A 19,062-nucleotide genomic window follows, 5' to 3' on the forward strand; every position below is an offset into this window, starting at 1 on the left:
TTGTTTTAAAGTGAAAAATTTTGCTGACTTTGCCTACTAGTAGTACAAGGAATGGGGGCAGCTGCTAGCACCTTGCATATACACAAATTAAGCTTCATGATCTGCGGAGCTAAAAAACATACATTCCTCAGAACATTTATTTTGTACTTTTTTCTATTGTCCTTTAATTACTATTATGTTTATGTGGATGTAGTTTCTAACCAGTCAACCTATTTGGAGATATGTTGTCCAAATATTCACAAAATGGATTTATTGCTTTTTATCAGCGCAATCTATAAAAAAGTCGTAAAAATGCAATTGTGATATTTCGAATCTTTTTTTATTATGGAATCGCAATAAAATTTTTCATATCGCACGACATATAATATAAATATTGCTTATAATAATTACAGAATGATAATTGATATCCGTGTGCTTCCCAAATAAATTATTTATTTATTGTGATGATTCAGCTGGAAAACCAATTTTCTTAATTAAAAGAAATTGACGATTAAGCGGCGTTTCTTTTATTAAAAACAACAGCCTTACATGTTTGCCGAACAATTTTATAAATTTTCAACACCCGTGAAGCGTGGAAAGAGCACACATGCAACAGACAAGGCAAACAATAGATTGTTTTAAATTGGCGACAATGTAAATACTTGACAATTTCAATCCATCGCACCATAATCACCCTTTTCGTCGTTCGAATCGATCATTTCAATTTACTGCCTCACTTTCAAGATTTTTATTATTACACTGAATTCTAATTTATGTTGACATCAGTTTCAATGGTAGCAACCAGTACGATCACACTCGCGACAATAACGATATTATTGCGAATCGTACAGGCAGCATTTTCTGACCCGCTACCGTGTTCATCTTCATCTTCACCACTTTCATCCTCATCGTCACCATTTTCACTTTCATTTTCTGTTTGATCCCGACTTATAATTCGAATTCTTCCACTCACTTCGGGATACACGGGGCTGTATTTCCCAAAATACCAAGCCACCGTATCCAGATCGTTCAGTGTGTGGATTTTCTTATCCATGCCGAAATTTTTGAAAACCGTTATCCCATCCCCGCCATCTGATAAAAAGCTGGATGTCACTATTGTATAGTTGCTGGTGGCGACTACTTCTTCGTAGGCGGGCACAGCGCATACTCCGCATCTAGCTTTGACAGACAATACCCTCGAAAACGACGGTTTTGACATGTCGTATTGCACTTTAAGACCGGAAACTTGCATGAATTCGCCGTACGAAGTATCCCCGTTTCCTCTAGCTCCTTGCTCCAGGGATTTAACCAAATCCGACCCAGTCAAAGTAAGTTCTACTACCTGATTGTCGAAAGGCATCGCACCAAGCAGCTCCCCTCTAGTTATATTGCCTCCGGTAGCCGTAGGGTCTATAGTGTTTCTAACAGCGCCGCCATTGTATAAAGCAATGGGCGCGTTAGTCCAGCGTTCAGTGTTGACACTGGCGACATACGTCACCAAAGCGTCTGCAATCAAGTTGCCGAAATTGCATTCCGAGTGTCTGCAAGAACCTTCGAGGATAACTCTAGAAGTTCCCACGACTTGTTCGTTTAAAGCGTTCACTTCGGGTCGGTAAACCTCCAACAGCGAGAGTACGTCGGGATCTTGGGGTACCGCGTTATCCAACAAAATCGGTTTTCCAGAAAATTCGGTTAAGTTTCCATCGCCATCGAATGTCAAGTTTAAAACACCCATATATTTAGTGAAAGCGTACGCTTGCACTACAGGAACGCGTTTACCTGTAGGCTGGGTGACTACCGTCGGGTAAGGCCCTTCTATGGAATCCGTGCTAGGTTGAACACCAGTCCATAGAAACGAATGCGAGTGTCCGCCGACAACTACGTCCACCAAGTCCACTTCCCTCGCGATTTCTTTGTCCTTTAAATAGCCCGAATGGCCCAACGCGATGATGATCGTGACGCCCTGACTGTTCAACAATTCGCTCTCTCTTCGGATGGCGATGATTTCTTCTTCAAACGCCACGTTTCCCGGCGAGGAAATTTGAATCGTTTCGGGCGTTAAGTATCCGATAACTCCTATTTTGCGCCCGGATACTTCCAGAACTACCGATTTTTGAACTTTGCCGATGGCCGGTTCGTTGGTGAAATTGAGGTTGGCAGCGACTATAGGCGACGTCAAAGCCCCTATGAATAAAGCTAGATTTTCTACGGTAAAATCGAACTCGTGATTTCCCAGAGTCTATAAGAAAAAGCTCAATTGGTGAAATTAGATTTTAAGAGGTCGAAGTAAAAATGCCTACCAATGCGTCTGGTTTGAGTAAGTTGACAAACTCGGAGCTGATGTTCCACGTAAATAGACTGGACCACGCGGTTCCCACATACGTGTCACCCGCGTTCAGATACAAGACTGGTGGTGATGTCCCTTCTTGAGCCGCTTGTCGATATGTTCTTATGATATTAGCGGTCCTTGCAAACCCCCCTAGGAAAAAGGTATTTTATATTTAATGCCTATAAATCAGTATAAACTTTTGTCGCCCGTACACCAAGCAGTATCTGTTAAGAGGACTTTTGGGCTATATCTGCAACATACGTATTAAAATTACGTTCGCATTTACCTGGTTTCTGTTACAGACGCAGACGTCACAAAAGTTTAACTCACCAGTGATATTAAAGCCCAAAATTACTGCTAAATCATAAGGAACTCATAAATCGAGAATCATAATGTTTTTGTGTAACGGACCTTTTAAAAAACAGGTTTCCTAAATGTGTTTAATATTAAAAGAAATTAAAATATAACAAAAATTGGTTAGAACAGAGTTTAAATCCTGCGGGACCGTAATTAGAATTACGCATATTCGAAGATGTAAAGAGTTTTTTCTACTTCCTTCTACAAAATTCCTAATTATACACCGATATAGCGGGAAGCGCCACTTTACCACATGAGTTTCTTGTCCCACGGATCCGAGCCACTTCGAATATTTCGGGATTTACCGCACGGGTTTGGGAGCAATCGGATGTTTTCGGAGATCGTACCGCACTGTTTGAATTTTAACGTTTGTCAATTCTGACGGTCATGTAGAAGTATAAATAAAAAGTATAAATTATTAGCTGATTTACAATAGATGACAGTTAGCGGAAACGTAATATAATAACATTCATTTATAGTTTTCCATAGAACACTTTTTAAAGCTGAGATTTTGCCATTTCTAGAAAAAATACCAATAACTTGAATTTTTTTAATCGCCTTATATGGTTTCTCTATTAACTGACTATCATTCAACAATTTTTCCTAACAGCAGTATGAATACCAAGCTATAAAAAAAATTATGAAACCTAAATTAATTCTTATACGTAAACTTCGATTTTACATATTTGCACAGTGTGTCTACTGAAACAGCAGTTTTATTGTGTTCTAAACAAGAGAGCAGCGTTCAAAGAAAATCAAAACATACTAGCAGACTTTTATTATTATTATGTAATGGGAGGTAGATCTAAAACATATATTTCCGTTTTGATTTTCTTTAAACACTAGTGTTTTGTAGACTACTAAAATGGATAAATTGATTGACAGAAAATGAATGCAGGAGATTACAGGTTTGTCTCGAACGTTATAGTAGTAATTTCACTGCGCAAAGATAAAGTCCAAGAAAATAATGTTTATAATCAAAAAACACGATAGGGCAGTGCCAAAAACTTTAAAAGTCAATTTTTATTAGATACAAATATATTAAGCCTATCAGGTCATCAAGGAAAACACGTCAGTGACTTTGACGACGTACATACCTACGCAACTAACATTTTTGTGAGCGTCCTGACAAGTTCCTGAATTATTTTCGGTTTCTTCGAATCGACCGTGCATGTCGTTATTGTGCAGCAAAACCAAAGTAAATTCCCTCTCAGCTCTCGTGGAAGGAACAATGGAAGTCCAAACCCCCTCGTGGAATAGTAACACAGACCACCAAACAACGAACAAATGCAAATTGTTTTGCATTGCGATTCTAAAAGTGAAAAACTAGTGGAATTGAATAGCGGTCTGTATCGGAATCAGGAAAGCACTGTCATATCTTAACACATTAAGCAGTTGTGGTATGGATACATATAATCTAATCAAACCATAAATCCTTTGGGGATTGAAGGATTATGAACCGAATCGATCTGATTTATATATCCAAATTCCTAACCGCAATGAAGGAAAAGTCTTGGTTCGTGGCGCGAAATTCGACGAAATGCTGACAACAGGTAAGAAATCTACATATATCAAAAATTATATTACTTACGCTCTAACCGAATGTATGTAATACCCTTGCTATTTGCTAAACGATAGCGGATAATTGCTTCGAAGCAATAAAATGTTCGTCGCGACGTTGTCATACACTCGTGGGCGTGAGAAACAGATAAAGGAACCTCGAGTCTTAATGCTTTATGATGTCTTTTCGTCACTAAATACAAGAAACTTAGAATACATACATACAAATAGTTTTAACTAAAACTGGAAAGTAATTAGTAATAAAAGTTATTCGAAAGCTGCTAGCGAAAACTGGATAGGAACGTTTTCAACTACGATGGTTGCCTCAGAATCAGTTGATGAACATCGTGTTAAGGGGCAATCACAGATCACAATCACTCCCTAAATGCATTCACCAATACCTTTATCCAAATTGACTGTAAACCGAAATAAGTAAACAAAACCGTCCGTAATTACATTATGTAGTAATAGTCTGGTTTGGGAATATAGCATCTTAAACCTAAACAAATTAATTTGAAAATATTGCAGGATTACCATTCGTCTTCGAGTCTTCATTCGTGATTATAGTCATTCTAATGGATGGTCAACAAGCAATGCGCAAGTTATTTTCTAAATTCTTTTTTTATTTAAAAGGCCCATTTGTGTTAGTAACTGTGAAATCGACTCGACTACAACGTTGGCACGTAATTGAATAGTCCAATTTTCAATGACTCTTTCCGTGTTTATTTGCACACACCTGCGACTTCAAGAAATCCATGAGAGATAACCCTGCCCTCAAGTCGTTCACGCACATGTCGCACATGTCCTCTAGGTCCATATGGTTCAGTTCGGTCCATAAGGAATTAGTTCGGGTTGTTCTGCAGCGCTCGCCGTTGGCGGTGGCTGCCTCAAAATCCATTCCCAATGGTAACTATTTGAGGATGCGTTATGACTTGGTACACCTCGCATTGGTTGGTTAGAAATACGATCTCATAGTCAAACGACTGAAGCCCAGTTAGCGACCAAAACGCGTTGTCTATGGTCATGAACTTGAAACTCCCGAGTCAGTTGGTTATTGTAGAACTACCAACTTAAACGAGCAAAATTCGGCAAATTGGGTTCCTGTCTTGAGTTTTGCAGTATACTTTCTACCTTCTGAGGCAATGTTCTCGACGGAACGTCACAATTCTGCCGCAACTATATAATACTGTCATATAATTTTTATCATTTGAACTGTTCAATGGCGTAAATTGCCATGGCGAGCGGACATAAGTTACCCGCGCCAGTTGAAAAAACCATTAGATGCGAGTTTGATCTTGAGTTATATAGCTGTAGAGCACGATTTCACGTACTTCCTCCTTACTAGCAAATACTTACATAAACACATAGTGGACGGTTTATTCTCTTACAATAAAAAACACAGCATAATAAATTAAAAATGATAATAATAAAAGAACTGATAGGTAGCTAATAATTTAGATTTTTCGAAAATTGTTAAGGTTTCAGCTATTGGTGGTTAACATGTGAACATTCTTTTAGGAAAATTGGCAACGGCGCGTTCTTTTGCCGCAGGAAGTTACTGGTTGGAAATTGCTTGCGGGTTTTTCAATTAGGAAATAAATTATTTAATTTGTAATAACATCATTTCTTGTTACTTTCCTAATGGAGTTCTAAACGCAATTGGACCATAAATGCCAATACAATTCCAAATTGAATTTAACTGCGACACATCTACAAAATGGGATAATATTTTGATGTATCTAATAAAGTGCCACCAGCGAATGTAATCGCAAATAGAGTGTCATGATTCAGTTTTAAGGGCCATATAAAAAAACAAATAATGGTTTTTAAAAGGGTCTCTTAATAGTAGTGAAAATAGAATAACACCGCTTAACAACTTCTTGCAACTCTGCCAGATTTTTGTTCGGCTTCTCTGCGCCCAAGGTCTTTATCTTGGGCAAGGTCTCGTTCAATATTCTTCTGGCCTCTCGAGTATCGCATTTATGTAGTTTCTTCATATCCGACTGGGACAATTGAACGGAACCTCTCAAAACAGGCAAGTACTCATAAAGGGGAAAATCTTGTTCACACGCCACGCATCTACAGTCGAAAAAGTATTGCGATCTTAGTTGCGATTGCCGATCACTTCTTTTCATAACCGCATGATGAAATCTAAAAGATTTTAACACCTTGTTACCTGAATGTTCCCATGGCATATGGGCTTAGAATCCTACACTTCACTTTAGGCTTACCCATAATTGTCATAACATTGTTCATCAGTTTTGATGCTGTCTATGGCAACAATCACTATGGTCGTTTGATGGCAATATCGGGATACGTTTGGAGAACACGAGTGATTAAACAAACTCAAAAATGAAAACGCTCCGGCTCCTATTTCTTTATCGGTCAAATCACCACCGAAGCAGGGCTGAGTGATCTACAAAAACCAATAAGCAGTACGGGATATTGCCCGACATCTTCGTTTTACTTGGTGAAAATTGCATGGTCCGGTTTGCATGTGCAGCAGAACCAATTCCTTAAACACATTGCGAACATTGCTGCTCTTTAATATAAAGAACTTCGAATGATTTTCGACTAGATGATAAATAACTGCAGCGTTCACTGCTCTTTTAAAAAGGTCGGCTACGGTCCTACTGGTCGTATTGGACACCAACCCGTGAATTTCTGCGTACCTAATAACAGCGCAACAATTTTCAGCCAGGAATAACCAGTTATCAGTTTATTACCTATCACTTCTATACACTTCATCGTTTTCGACGGGATTTGGAACACCATCTCCAACGAGCAGAGCAATTCTCATAGGAAGAAGTTCGAGCTTACCCATCCGCAGTGATTTCAAAGATTTTAAAATAGGACACTCATAGGCGTGATATTTTAATGCCAAATTTTCGCATTCTTCGCTGCAAAATAAAGCTTGAGTGCACCATTCGCAAGGCACCAAATTGTAACAAAGTTTTAAGCACTGGTGACAATTAGTATAAAAATCGTCTACCAAGAAAGAGCAAAATGGAGTTTCGACGGCTAATATTTCACCGGGATCTATATCTCTCGTCGCAACAACGTGCCTTCCTTGTGAAGGGGAATTTTTTATAGCTATTGCCGATGACGCGCATTGAATGCGGGAATTTTCGAATTCTTTTGAAATATTTGGAGCGGGCGTGCAGAATTCGACCTTGAATTGTGCGGGTTTAAGTGATTTTGCCTTTTCCATTCGAGTTTCGATTTTTGCCTTGAGCTTTTCGGGATAACCAGATTTCAATGCTCGATTTATGTCCTGCAATGGGAAATCTTATTGGAAATGACACACCCGATCAATATTACTTACTGCAATACACTCTTCGTACAACCGATTTTCGAACAACACCGCAGATCTGTTGGCGTAAGCTAAAGCCAAATTTTCGCTGCTGCCAGGCGAAAATAATATACTTTTGGTATAGAACTCCAATGCTTCGACGGAGAGTTTTCTTTTAAAGGCTTGGTTTCCTTTTTGCCTGCATTATAATAGAAACGGTCAAGATTTTTTCTCAAAACTTTTCTCAAATTGCTGGTACTAAAGTCTGTTTCTGAATGGTGTTGAGGAATAAAAAGTGGGGCCGAATTTAAGAGCTGATTGTAGGTACGTAGAAAATTAATTCATGATCCATAAATTGGGTAAAAGTTCATGTAAGTAATGAAATTTTAAAATCAAAGGAAGCTGTAATAATTCTTCATTATCATTGAACGAAAAAGTCACAGTTTAAATGTATTAGTAAGTTGGGCATGAAACTTGGAAGCTTGTAAGATATGAATTTTGCATGATTGGATGAAATAGGTTTTTATAAGTATGCTCGCAAAGATTACGTCGCCTAAAAAGGAGTAAAAGAGTAGTTATTTATAGAAAAAACACCAACTTCGTGTTGTTGGAAACTGGCTAACTAAATTAAGATTTTAGATTTGAAGAAAACACATTAAAGAAATAACTATTAGGTATAGTGAATTTATATAAAATTATATGCAAAATATTACTATCACATTTTTGAAAAATATATCAAGTTCAATTGACACAAAACAGGGAGGCGGGCAATTCTGAAGTCGAATTTGAAGCACAAATCAATGCAAAACTTTGACACAAACAAAAGGATGTAAGTATAAGTAATTTTTATCTTAACGGGAAATAAGGAAATCAACTTTTTTTATTTGAAATAGTTTATGCAAAAGACTCCTACCTTACCTATATTCGACACTCAACTCACTGCTTTTGCCATCTACCAAGAATTGTGGAAAGACAGCGTTCTCCTTCAACAAATCAAGCGCCAAATTAACTCTGTCCGAATTGGTTTCCAATGCAGCGAAAGTTTCCGACACAGTGGTAACTTCGCTCCTCTCCACCAGACGCCGCAACAAACGCTGACTAATATCCCTACCGTCTAAAAGTGTACAACACGTTGTCAAATCAATGTGCGGAAAAATCAGAAAGTCGTACAACACGAGTCAATAAAAAGTAGATAAAGTTTGGGATTGTTATGGATTGTACCAGCATTGGGCGGGCACATTACCATAAAAAAAATCATTACAGAAAATCGAGTTTTACTTGTTGTTGGTGGCTGACGGGCATCAGTTATTAAAAACTTCAACTTTCCATTGTTACACGCTGTAAAGACGCGTTTGCGGTCAATAATTACATATACGTACACTTTGAGACAACACTTAAAAATTACTATATTCGGTATGCACATGATGTTCAAGAACAACAAATTTCTTAGCTATCAGTAATTTGGTTTAAATGTGGCAACACTCACCTTTATTTGTATCGCAAGGCATGCCGTCGTTGGGCTAGCTTCGCAAAAATACTCAAATCGATTCAAACAATTTTATGACGGCACTTGTAGACATTAGTTGTAGATAGACATTAGACATGTCCAGCTATGTGGCGCCTTTTTTGGTGCTCAACCTGGGCTCGGAAATGATATACGTGATAGCTCAACGGTTGCAGGCACAAAACGTGGCTGAGGAACGATCCACACTAGGTGATATTTTGGTCGCTATCAGCACGTTGTTCACTTGCACTCGGCGCCTAATTTAAAGCACAGCGTTAAATCTCGTTTTGTTCCGCACCGCAGAATTCTATATTCGAGTTCATATGAATTAATTTTATTAGGAACCTTGGATTACACGAAGTTTATTTTCAAGCAAAACCACATAGCCTTGGAACTTTCCTATCCCATTTTGTCATTGGTTGCAAAAAGCGCCGAAAAAATTACGCCAATTTTGAATGTCCAAAGCAACGAGATTTTCATTTAAATTTATCATAATATGTTTATTGAATTATAATCTAATGCCTAATCGCTACTCGATTGATGGTTAATGGATTGGCTTTAAAAACAAATATTGAAGAGACTTGTTGATTACGTCTAAGGGCTGGCCCGTTGAACCATATTTACTTCTTACACACCTTTCTTGTTTTAACCCGCCCGAACGAGATTCCTACAAGAGTTCGCCAAATTCGTTGACGATCGTACATTTTGGGGAAGGGCAGAAAGGATTTTAGATCAAGAAGATTTAAATCGCTTGGAATAGTGGTGTCAAATGTTTTTTCCCAACTCCCTTCTGTAATAGTATATTATGCAACAACTGCGGTAAACTGCACGAGTTTATTTGGCACGAGCGGAACGCAGTAGAGCGAGCGTTTAATGAACGAGTGACTTAAAAAGTTTACCGAACGTGTTGCATACTATACTTTCTCTACGACCGTCAATTCTTGGGTTCATGCATTCACTGGGCTTGGGAAATATCTCCGAAAATATCCGATTGCTCCCAAAATCGTGCACTAAAATCCCGGAAATGTCCGAAGTGGCTCGGATTCGTGGAAAACGAAACTGTCGTGGTAAAGTGACGCCTCCCGCACGCTAGATCGGTGTGTAATTAGGTATTTTGCAGACGGGGGTAGAAAAAATACCTATCTAGCATGCGTATACGTGAGTTTCACGGATCCGAGTCACTTCGGACATTTCTGGGATATTACCGTACGGGTTTGGGAGCAAACGGATGTTTTCGGAGATATTACCTCACGGCTTGAATTTTGACGTTTGTCAATTCTAACGGTCAGGTCAGTGAATGTATTAGTGGTTTTTTGGAAAAATGTACCCAAAAACTAACGGTAATAGAAAAAGTATGGTATACGACACGTATGCTCGTGCCAAATATACTCATGTACTATTAAATGTGGCTACATTGCTACTACGAATAATCGTCGTGAAATGTTGACATTCAACCATTGAAGCAACGCAACAAAACAATTTTTTTCATTAAGGACGAAAATTATTTGTATTTCCGTTGTGAGACAAAATAAAGTTCTATTAAAACGTGAAACTCTTTGTTCTAAAAAAATATAAAGAACGCCCTATATCTACAAATAGGTATCTGCATAATGTTACCTTTTGAAGTCAAACATGCAAAATCTATTTTTATCGTCCCTCGTTCGTAATATAGTCCCTACTCGATGCCCCGTGGCTTACAAACACGCAAAGCAAAAAAAAACAACTTTTTTACAAGAACGATGTTTAATTAGAATCGAATGAATGAGAAAAATTCAATTGAGTGCTTAAAATAAGAGCTCCTTATAGGTCGTCGGTTTAAAAATAGATTTTAGGGTTCGCATCTATTATTAATAACTCGTTTACCTAGATCAAAAATTTTAAATGGTAAGATATACAGGATAGCTATTAGAAATTACACTATCTCTCATATATTTATAAAACATTTCAAACCCCTCCCACAAAAAACCACGTTACAAGAGCAATTCGAGCCAAAATGCAATTTTCAAGGATTTTTTTAATTTTTTGCGGTGGGATCATATGATGCTTTGTTTACATATGATGCCACTTTAGCAATACCCTTGCATGTCGTCTATTCTTATCTACATATATCTATATCTCTATCGAAATCTTATCGATTCTCAATAGTATTAACTACAATCAAAAAGGTTGTTTAATATCCGCGCATATACTAGAATACCTTGTTCACCGTTCAATTTTTTCGGTAACAGTATTAGAAGACCTCGTCTCAGGATTAACTTCAAAGTCGCTTATAGCAGCACTCACGAGACCTCAAGCGACATATTCCCACGAATCGGTCCGTGAAATTATTGAAAACATCACTCAGTCGTCGGCAATGCGACTTGACGCCATCAGCATGTCAAAATTGTGGGACTTGATCACCATGGTGTTCAAGTGGCAGGTAAGTCGCTCGGTACTGAACTTCCCAGCTAGCAGACTCACGTAAATTTGACGTAAATATGAACCCTTGTTTCATTATCCCATAAAGTGAAATTTGTTAGATATTGAAATTTATTTTATTTTTATGTATGGCAATTTTCAAAAAAAAAACTGTTTTTCTCGTTTCTTTCAAATTCTTTTGTATACGTCTTGATGTGACATATTCACGTCCAAATCACGTCATTTTTACATGAATATCGTGGTCAAATTGTCGTAGTGGATGCCCAATTTATCACGTCAATTTAACGCCGCCTTGCAAGCTGGGATACCTATACACCAAAATAAGTTTCAACTAACCTGTTAGTGTCATTAGGGAAAGCTGAAAATGTTAACAATGTTGTGCTGTTTAGCAAAAGAATTGATTGATCAATGCATTCGATTTTCCATAATGATTAATGAAATACATCAAAAAAATAGTTGATACTCTTTCATCATTTCTTTGAAAATAATTTCCAGCCATTTCTTTTGTCAAACCTCTAATAAAGCACAGCGTATAATAAATAAAATAAAAAATAACGTGGCACAAGCTCAACTGGTGTCTTTTTCCTAGTCCATTTCAATTTGATAAATTTAAACACTCTCGTTCTTAATAAAGAAATTTAGGTAATGGTGCATTTTTTTGGAACACTCTATATATAATTATATATTTATATTTATTTTGTATTTATAATTATATATTTATATTTATTGAAATTGAATGAAGACGGCCATTTTGTATTTTATGTACTTTGAGAAAACCCTATACAGGCAACCTGTTCTCAACCATTATTAAGTATAATAAATGGTACTTTTACGGATAGTTAATAGGTGATTTCACAGATTATTTTGAAATATATATGGAAAATTAAAATGGAAAACATATGTTGCTATAATTATATATTTATAACTTCATCGATACAATAGTTCTGAGCGTCAAATGTTGCTTATCAATATTACTTCTCTAAATTTAGCACCGCAATAATATTATGTAGGTACACTACTTTAGTTAATGGTTTTTTTTAATGACAACGTGAATTTATCGATTTTAATATAATTCTTGGGAATTTCCTCTATTTATGGGTCTATGTAGGTCACTTATTTCAAGTCGCTCATATAGGTTATGATTCTCATAACATTTCACAGGCTAACATTTTTTTTCGAAAACAATCATTAAAATAGGAGCAGTCTCTACACTCCATTTAACAATAAAAATGTGGCAATATTGCATCTAATTTTGAAAATCAACACATTTAAAAATTCGTTCGTTGTTGTTTTCTAATTTATTCCTTTATAATTAATGCAGTAAATATTTTTAATAAAATAACTTTTTTTTTCTTCATAAAAAAAATCCAAAATAGGAAATTTAAGGGAGAATGGGGGCCACAAAAAGTCTCCCAAGTGTTTGGTATTACCTTTTCTGTTTTTAATGGATCTAGTACGTATAACTAACTGAAAAATAAAGCAAACGATTAATACATACATACAAAATCTTGAGACTGTTTTTTAAAGTAATATGACCAAAAAGTTCCATAAACAACGCTTATTACAGTTTTTCAATAAATTACATAAATTATCGACAACATCCGGTCCTATATTACGTACTGGAGGGATAAAAAAAATCCAATTAAAAACAAACACATTACTTTTTTAAGGTAAGGTAAGCAAGATCAAAAAATATTGATTTCGGTCGAAAATATTCCTGCTTTTTTTTTCCGCGTATTTGCATTTTTATTTTTAAAAAATGCTTTCGATTAACGGAGAAATTTGATTTTTTAAAATAAAAACTCAAAAATTAATAATCGATTTTTCGTATTCAAATTCGATATTCTAAATCCGGTTTTTTATTTTGCGCACTGGAGACATTTTCATACAGGTCACTTCAATTTTCAGATCGATATGTCATCAGAGATCGTGGAAATCACTCTACGCCATCTCTACGAAATCGAAACGTTCGTAGCGAGCGAAGAAACGCAACTTCAGCTTCATAGGGTGCAAAATATAATTTCAAATTTTGGCAAAGTACTCAGTGACGATGAAAAATCTTTGCTCTACGAAGATATTCAATACTGGTGTAAGGTGAGCATAATTTATATGATAAGGCACAATAATAAAAACACAATATTCTTTTAAATAAAGATTAAAGAACAAATAACGTAAAGATACATTCAGCCATTTATAATGTTTTTTAAATATTTAAAACGAGAAAGTTGTCTTTTAAAAGTGTTTCAATAGAAGGGCTTATATTATATTGAGGCAAATATGGCTCGGTGAAAAATAAAGGGGCGAGTAAGCAGCACGTTTTCGCATTCTTGAATTGTTTTCGCTTTGTGTCTTATTAAATATCTAGTTCAACAAACTTGTAACATTTAAGAAACTCTATCTCTGAACATTTAGAAGCAAAATTAAAACACGCAATTATCCATGCGATTTAGGATTTCCACATCAGGGTATCCCTACTACTCAGAATGGGTCTTCAGAACATGGACGGTGATTTCGTCGTAAACAACCTCGATCCTTTGGCGAAGAAAATGCTGGAAAATCTGGGTGAAAACATATACCAAGCCACTCAAAATGGTAAAATTTTGGAAAACAGAAATCCCACCACCACAACGGTTAGCGATCTCAATAAGAATGTCAACGAATTAAATTGTTTTGTCGACGAGGTGCTTGGGGGCCAGAGAAAACTAAGCAGTGGTAGTATGGAAGGTGCGTAGGTATCGATAAGCTTATGCAGGTACTATTCGTTTAGAAAAATCAATCATTTGGTAAGATACTGCGCTTGCATCTAAATCATGTCCTTTGTCCCAAAACCCTGTGAGTCCCCATTCAATAAACTATTTATAAATTAATCAACACGCGATTAAATTTTAAACAGGATTAAACAGAAATAATATCCTTTTTTTTTGTCTTGCTTATAGCTTAAAGTCCGAACCCCTTTCTTAATCATTTGTAAGAAACTACAATCTATCGATTAACTTATTTACTTTTATTATTTAACGATTTGGTTTTTTGATGTTACAACACATGTGAAAGCTTTATGGTTTGTTGTTTTGGCCTGGCTGGACAATTAAAAAAAAACTCTGTAAAGTTTTTCCAATATCTGTAAACTGCGAAAATGTTTCTTGGGGTTTCCCCGTGTTGACGTTGGCTTGTTAGATTACTTTCGCTTCAATCTTTGAGCTTTGTCGTCACGAACGAAAACTGGCATGTTTCAGGCAACAGCAACGTCTCAAGACTACTAAACGACGAAAAACTAAACAACAACCCGAGCACTAAACTAAGAAGATTCGATAGTATCAATGTTGATATCAACGAACACGAAAAATTGCAAGATCTGGTTCATGATTTGAATATAAGAGGTGATCAGTTGGAAGACACCAGTCTTAAAGATGAATTGCTGGATATGATCGCAAATGATGACACCCAATCCATTGTTTAAGGGAATTTTGTCTATGACACTTTAGTGAACCATCAAAATTTAAGGGCCTCTGCCAAAATACTGTTTTTTTAAGGTTTTTTCCAGAGTTACCGCGTTGGTATGCTTGTATACCCTTCTTCTCTTGGTGTTTTATCAACTATTTTTGAAAAACACGCCACAAAAAATATAAAAATGCAATGGAATTTACTCTTTAACCCAAAAAGAGTACATTTCATGTATTGTGTCATAATCGTAATCACTGTAACTCACGAAAAAATCCTTATTCCGGATTTTAGTTATAAAAAAATACTATGCTGGTCTCTTCTACATTTTTCTCAGGAAGTGAATGTAAATCTCTATTCTGCTGTTCATTTTTGTATGTATATTGTTACACAGATGTTCATTGTTTCAAAATCATAATACACACATGAGAATAGTCAGTTTTATACATTTTTTGGTACTCCTAATCGACAAAAACAGTGGAGAAGGACAAGTAATAATGGAATGATAGGTAAACTAATCTAATTCTACTGATATTTTGAGAACTAACTTTTATTCTGCAAAAATTAAAAACAATATTGGTAACATTGAAAATAATGGCATATTGTGGTAACTAATAACATTCTTATACAAAAATACAATTAACAAAATTAATAAAATTAATTATTTCTAGTCAAATAAAAATATATACTTTTTACCAGTCATTCCTGTTAAATTGAGAGCATTTTCTACTGCTTCTTTATAATTATCAAAACTAACAAGCTTATGAACAGGACCTCGTAACTCATCATGCATCATAAGTGAAATTAGTTCAGAAAACATTTCAAATCTCTCCACACTATCCACATTTTCTTTTACCCATCTAGTCATCCAAAAACCCCGTACTTGAAGGTCTTTAAATATCAAGGCAGAAGTGGGAACTGTTACAGGTTCCCTAGACATTCCACCATAAGTTACTATGATACCACCATTATCTAACTGTCTCATACAATCTAAAGCATTTTTACCTCCCACACAATTTAAAGCTAACTTTGGTTTACCTAATTTACCACTAGAAAAAATATCCGTTTGACGCAACTCTTCTTCAGTCAAAATATGAGTTCCACCTAAATTTGTTAAAAATTTCTTCAATTCTTCTACATTAGGCCTATCTCTAATAACATTTACAGTCTTTATACCCCATGAATGACAAATTTGAATCACATTTTGCCCACAAGCAGAGTTGGCTCCATTTTGTATAACTGTGTCTCCAGGTTTCAAAAGAGTGAAATCCCTTAGCATTCTGTAAGCTGTACAAGGATTTACTGTCAAGGTTGCAGCCTCAATTAAACCAAGTTTCTTGGGTATTTTAAAAACATTATTTTTATGTAGAACTAAATGGCTTCTCCAGGTTCCCAAATTGGTCGTTAAAGGCACAACATGATCTCCTTCTGAGACATCCTTCACTTCGTCTCCTACATAAATTACTTGACCAACACCTTCATTGCCTGGTACTGCTGGTAACTTTGGTCTTGAGGGATATTTTCCCTGTATCGTGTTTATATCAGCGGGATTCACTGGAGCAGCCAACATCTTTACGACAACTTCATTTGCTTGCGGTGTTGGTACCTCATATGGGACTCTGTTTAAAACTTTCAGAGGATCCCCATATTCGGAGTAAATCAATTTTACAGCGCTGTTACTGTTATACCTAATCGACGGCATCGCAGGGACACGATATTGAAATAGCAGAAAAATCGATTTCATATTAAAAGACATATTTTAGATAAATATTTTTTAATAAATGCAAACACAAGAGAGAAAGGTTAGATTAAGGATATTGGAATATCTTCTTCATTTTTACTTCTAAAGACCAAAGAATCTCTCTCTCTCTCTCTCTCCCTCTTTGCTTTTTATGTAGGCCAAATACAAAGGACACTAACCCATTATAAGCGTTCTTAAAGGAATTTTTTAATTTGGTCACAGACACTCAACAAGTCTCTGTTTAACAGCAATATAGTAAGTAGTCTTAGGACGCTAAAAATGGCTACAGTACAGGCGGTACTGATGTTTTCGTAAAAATTTCACATATTAACTTGTACTATGCGCCAGTTTCTTTCGATATCCACAGACCCTTTTGTGCAACAAGATTTAATGGAGTCTGGACATATTTCGAGAAAATACTGCAGTTACGTATCGTCGATCTGTCAGTGGCCATATTGATTGTTAGTTAAAACCGAACCTTTAAATCTTCAACATGCTCACTTAAAATGGACTCGATTTTTTTTCAAAACACCATGTTTAATGCTCACTATAGAATCTCCACCTCTCCCCCAAGGAATCTTTATATTCAATTTATTATACGTGAACACGGTTGCGGGGCTCATTATTTCATTTTCGACGTCTATCGTGAATTAACTAACCGTTACTTATCGACATTGATATGATTGATTCAGTATAATCCAATGACATATATTAAAAAATTATATATACCTATAATGGCTAACAATAGATTGAAAAAAGGTGTTCTGAACAGTAAAATTTCAATATTTTATCTCTGGTAAGTAAACTCTGATATGTGATTTGTTTGTGGTCCGAGTTGTTGATCGTGTCACAGAATTTTTCTTTTACAGTTTTATGCCAGATTCGACTGCTAGGATGTGATTGTAGTTCTGGTTATAGGGGCAAATAGCAAGATAATTAATTTTTTATCAACTGGAAAAGTATCATTCAAAGGTTAAAATGTTAAACGATCTGTTATTTTGCAGTTTTATCTATAAGTGTTTTTCAATTCGAAATTAGCGGTGATTCCAATAATTTTGCATTCATGTTAAATTGCTTAGGAAAAAATGCAGCAGGCATTTGTTGAATTAAATAAAGTGCGAACAAAAATCCTTACCTGGGGCAGATGGATTGAGGAGTCCCAACAGGGAACCAATGAAGTCGTGATCCTAATAGTGGGTACGTTAACGTGACAATTCCTTACAGAACTTAGCGGTAGAAATAGAATTTTAACTTTTTAGGAAATCCTGGTACAGTAGGATTTTACGAAACATTTGGCAAAACTTTATATCAACAATCCAATATTCCTGTATGGTGTGTTGGGCATGCTGGTCATAATTTTCCCACTGAAAACTCTTTTACCAAACTGCCCAAATTTTCTGATAACAAAGAATTGTATAGTCTAAAAGGTCAAATTGAACACAAGGTAAAATTTGTGATTAGAAATAATTTAAAGGAAAGTCTGTATCAGGAATTTTAGGTAGATTTTTTTCGAAAATATGTTCCGGAAAATGCTCAAGTACACCTCATAGGTCATTCTGTAGGTGCTTATATGGCATTGGAAATTCTGGAACATCCAGAAGTCAAGACTAAAATTAAGGATGTTTTCTTGATTTTTCCAGCCATTGAACACATAGCCAAAACTAAAAATGGCAAATTTTTAAACACATTTATTAGACCTATTGTATGGTTTGTAGTGTTTTTAACTTGGATATTTACAAATCTTCCTGATTGTCTAGCAACATTTTTGCTATATATTTACATGTTCATTGCAAATATTCCTAGACAATTACATGTTGAAAATATAAAGCAATTTCTCAAACCAGGTATAGTGAAAAGGGTGCTTTTCTTGGGAATTGAAGAAATGGATTTTGTTGAGGAAAGGAATAATGATGTCATCAGAAGAAATGTCAAGAAAGTAAAGTTCTGTTATGGCCAATCAGATAATTGGACTGAACCAGCTTGCTGGGAAAACCTTAAAGCTGACATTCCGGAAGTCAACTGTGAAGTTTCTTCTTTCGAGCATGCATTTGTTTTTAATCAGAGTACAGAGGTTGCATGCAAATTAGCAGACTGGCTGAAGAAGTAGGCTCATTTGCTTTAAAAGCAGCACTTTTGGAAATAAATCACTGTTGAAATTGAAATGGATTAAATTTTCATGACTGATTTGGAGGCGATGAAACAGGAGATATTAAAGAACCATTTACATACGATATATTTTGATTGTTGCAGTACTTGTGTTTATGTAAATTGTTCAATCAGGTTTTACTTATTCCATTAGTCATTTAACATACATCATTAGTTTGCAGTTTCATTCATAAACTTTATTAAAATTATTAGTCAATGGACCCTTAACCTGGCAAAAAAACTACACTTCAATAATGCATCTCATTAGCTTTGTTTTCTCTCGTGGAAGATGCGAGTTG

General features: G+C 35.8%; 5 protein-coding genes across 7 annotated transcripts; 2 read left to right on the forward strand and 3 right to left on the reverse strand.

Annotated features, from left to right (window-relative positions):
• Positions 1-334: 334 nt before the first annotated feature.
• LOC132699256 (protein 5NUC-like) lies at positions 335-4,332 on the reverse strand. Its single transcript, XM_060665884.1, has 4 exons — positions 4,257-4,332; positions 3,763-3,977; positions 2,280-2,458; positions 335-2,218 (listed from the first exon to the last, which is right to left on the reverse strand). Exons 2-4 carry the CDS (start codon positions 3,968-3,970, stop codon positions 746-748), a joined length of 1,860 nt encoding a protein of 619 aa, XP_060521867.1. The 5' UTR covers positions 3,971-3,977; positions 4,257-4,332; the 3' UTR covers positions 335-745.
• Positions 4,333-6,051: 1,719 nt separating this feature from the next.
• Positions 6,052-9,144, reverse strand: LOC132700073 (SET and MYND domain-containing protein 4-like). Its single transcript, XM_060667191.1, has 7 exons — positions 9,004-9,144; positions 8,436-8,631; positions 7,551-7,716; positions 6,952-7,499; positions 6,693-6,897; positions 6,457-6,641; positions 6,052-6,376 (listed from the first exon to the last, which is right to left on the reverse strand). Exons 1-7 carry the CDS (start codon positions 9,023-9,025, stop codon positions 6,052-6,054), a joined length of 1,647 nt encoding a protein of 548 aa, XP_060523174.1. The 5' UTR covers positions 9,026-9,144.
• On the forward strand, positions 9,021-15,296 carry LOC132699081 (protein OSCP1). The gene is made up of 5 exons (XM_060665551.1): positions 9,021-9,231; positions 11,250-11,440; positions 13,348-13,533; positions 13,890-14,163; positions 14,673-15,296. Exons 1-5 carry the CDS (start codon positions 9,120-9,122, stop codon positions 14,894-14,896), a joined length of 987 nt encoding a protein of 328 aa, XP_060521534.1. The 5' UTR covers positions 9,021-9,119; the 3' UTR covers positions 14,897-15,296.
• Positions 15,297-15,415: 119 nt separating this feature from the next.
• LOC132699079 (enoyl-[acyl-carrier-protein] reductase, mitochondrial) lies at positions 15,416-16,783 on the reverse strand. Its single transcript, XM_060665549.1, has one exon. It carries the CDS (start codon positions 16,631-16,633, stop codon positions 15,545-15,547), a length of 1,089 nt encoding a protein of 362 aa, XP_060521532.1. The 5' UTR covers positions 16,634-16,783; the 3' UTR covers positions 15,416-15,544.
• A 504-nt stretch (positions 16,784-17,287) lies between these two features.
• On the forward strand, positions 17,288-18,780 carry LOC132699082 (lipid droplet-associated hydrolase-like). 3 transcript variants are annotated; one of them, XM_060665553.1, is made up of 4 exons: positions 17,288-17,414; positions 17,488-17,815; positions 17,878-18,062; positions 18,117-18,780. In XM_060665553.1, exons 2-4 carry the CDS (start codon positions 17,704-17,706, stop codon positions 18,723-18,725), a joined length of 906 nt encoding a protein of 301 aa, XP_060521536.1. In that variant the 5' UTR covers positions 17,288-17,414; positions 17,488-17,703; the 3' UTR covers positions 18,726-18,780. The 3 variants fall into 3 exon arrangements, with proteins under 3 accessions (XP_060521536.1, XP_060521535.1, XP_060521537.1); XM_060665552.1 differs by lacking the exon at positions 17,288-17,414 and having other exon boundaries at positions 17,425-17,815; XM_060665554.1 differs by lacking the exon at positions 17,288-17,414 and having other exon boundaries at positions 17,425-17,815; positions 18,108-18,246.
• The last annotated feature ends 282 nt before the right edge of the window (positions 18,781-19,062 follow it).

This window comes from Cylas formicarius, unplaced genomic scaffold (assembly GCF_029955315.1).
Source record: "Cylas formicarius isolate icCylForm1 unplaced genomic scaffold, icCylForm1.1 PGA_scaffold_3__17_contigs__length_32017465, whole genome shotgun sequence".
Taxonomy (NCBI): domain Eukaryota; kingdom Metazoa; phylum Arthropoda; class Insecta; order Coleoptera; family Brentidae; genus Cylas; species Cylas formicarius.

What these genes read in the sequence shown, in the direction of transcription:
- LOC132699082 (XM_060665553.1), top strand. Translation starts at nt 17,704, where the DNA reads ATGCAGCAGGCATTTGTTGAATTAAATAAAGTGCGAACAAAAATCCTT. An exon ending in AGTCGTGATCCTAATAGTGG is followed by an intron (nt 17,816 to 17,877) that starts GTACGTTAACGT and finishes TTAACTTTTTAG; the next exon opens with GAAATCCTGGTACAGTAGGA. An exon ending in AAGGTCAAATTGAACACAAG is followed by an intron (nt 18,063 to 18,116) that starts GTAAAATTTGTG and finishes CAGGAATTTTAG; the next exon opens with GTAGATTTTTTTCGAAAATA.
- LOC132699081 (XM_060665551.1), top strand. Translation starts at nt 9,120, where the DNA reads ATGTCCAGCTATGTGGCGCCTTTTTTGGTGCTCAACCTGGGCTCGGAA. An exon ending in TGAGGAACGATCCACACTAG is followed by an intron (nt 9,232 to 11,249) that starts GTGATATTTTGG and finishes TTTCGGTAACAG; the next exon opens with TATTAGAAGACCTCGTCTCA. An exon ending in CCATGGTGTTCAAGTGGCAG is followed by an intron (nt 11,441 to 13,347) that starts GTAAGTCGCTCG and finishes TTCAATTTTCAG; the next exon opens with ATCGATATGTCATCAGAGAT.
- LOC132700073 (XM_060667191.1), bottom strand. Translation starts at nt 9,025, where the DNA reads ATGCCTTGCGATACAAATAAAG. An exon ending in GAAGTGTATAGAAGTGATAG is followed by an intron (nt 6,898 to 6,951) that starts GTAATAAACTGA and finishes CGCTGTTATTAG; the next exon opens with GTACGCAGAAATTCACGGGT. An exon ending in CAATGTTATGACAATTATGG is followed by an intron (nt 6,377 to 6,456) that starts GTAAGCCTAAAG and finishes AAAATCTTTTAG; the next exon opens with ATTTCATCATGCGGTTATGA.
- LOC132699256 (XM_060665884.1), bottom strand. Translation starts at nt 3,970, where the DNA reads ATGCAAAACAATTTGCATTTGTTCGTTGTTTGGTGGTCTGTGTTACTA. An exon ending in CAAAAATGTTAGTTGCGTAG is followed by an intron (nt 2,459 to 3,762) that starts GTATGTACGTCG and finishes CCTTTTTCCTAG; the next exon opens with GGGGGTTTGCAAGGACCGCT. An exon ending in TACTCAAACCAGACGCATTG is followed by an intron (nt 2,219 to 2,279) that starts GTAGGCATTTTT and finishes TTTTTCTTATAG; the next exon opens with ACTCTGGGAAATCACGAGTT.
- LOC132699079 (XM_060665549.1), bottom strand. Translation starts at nt 16,633, where the DNA reads ATGTCTTTTAATATGAAATCGATTTTTCTGCTATTTCAATATCGTGTC.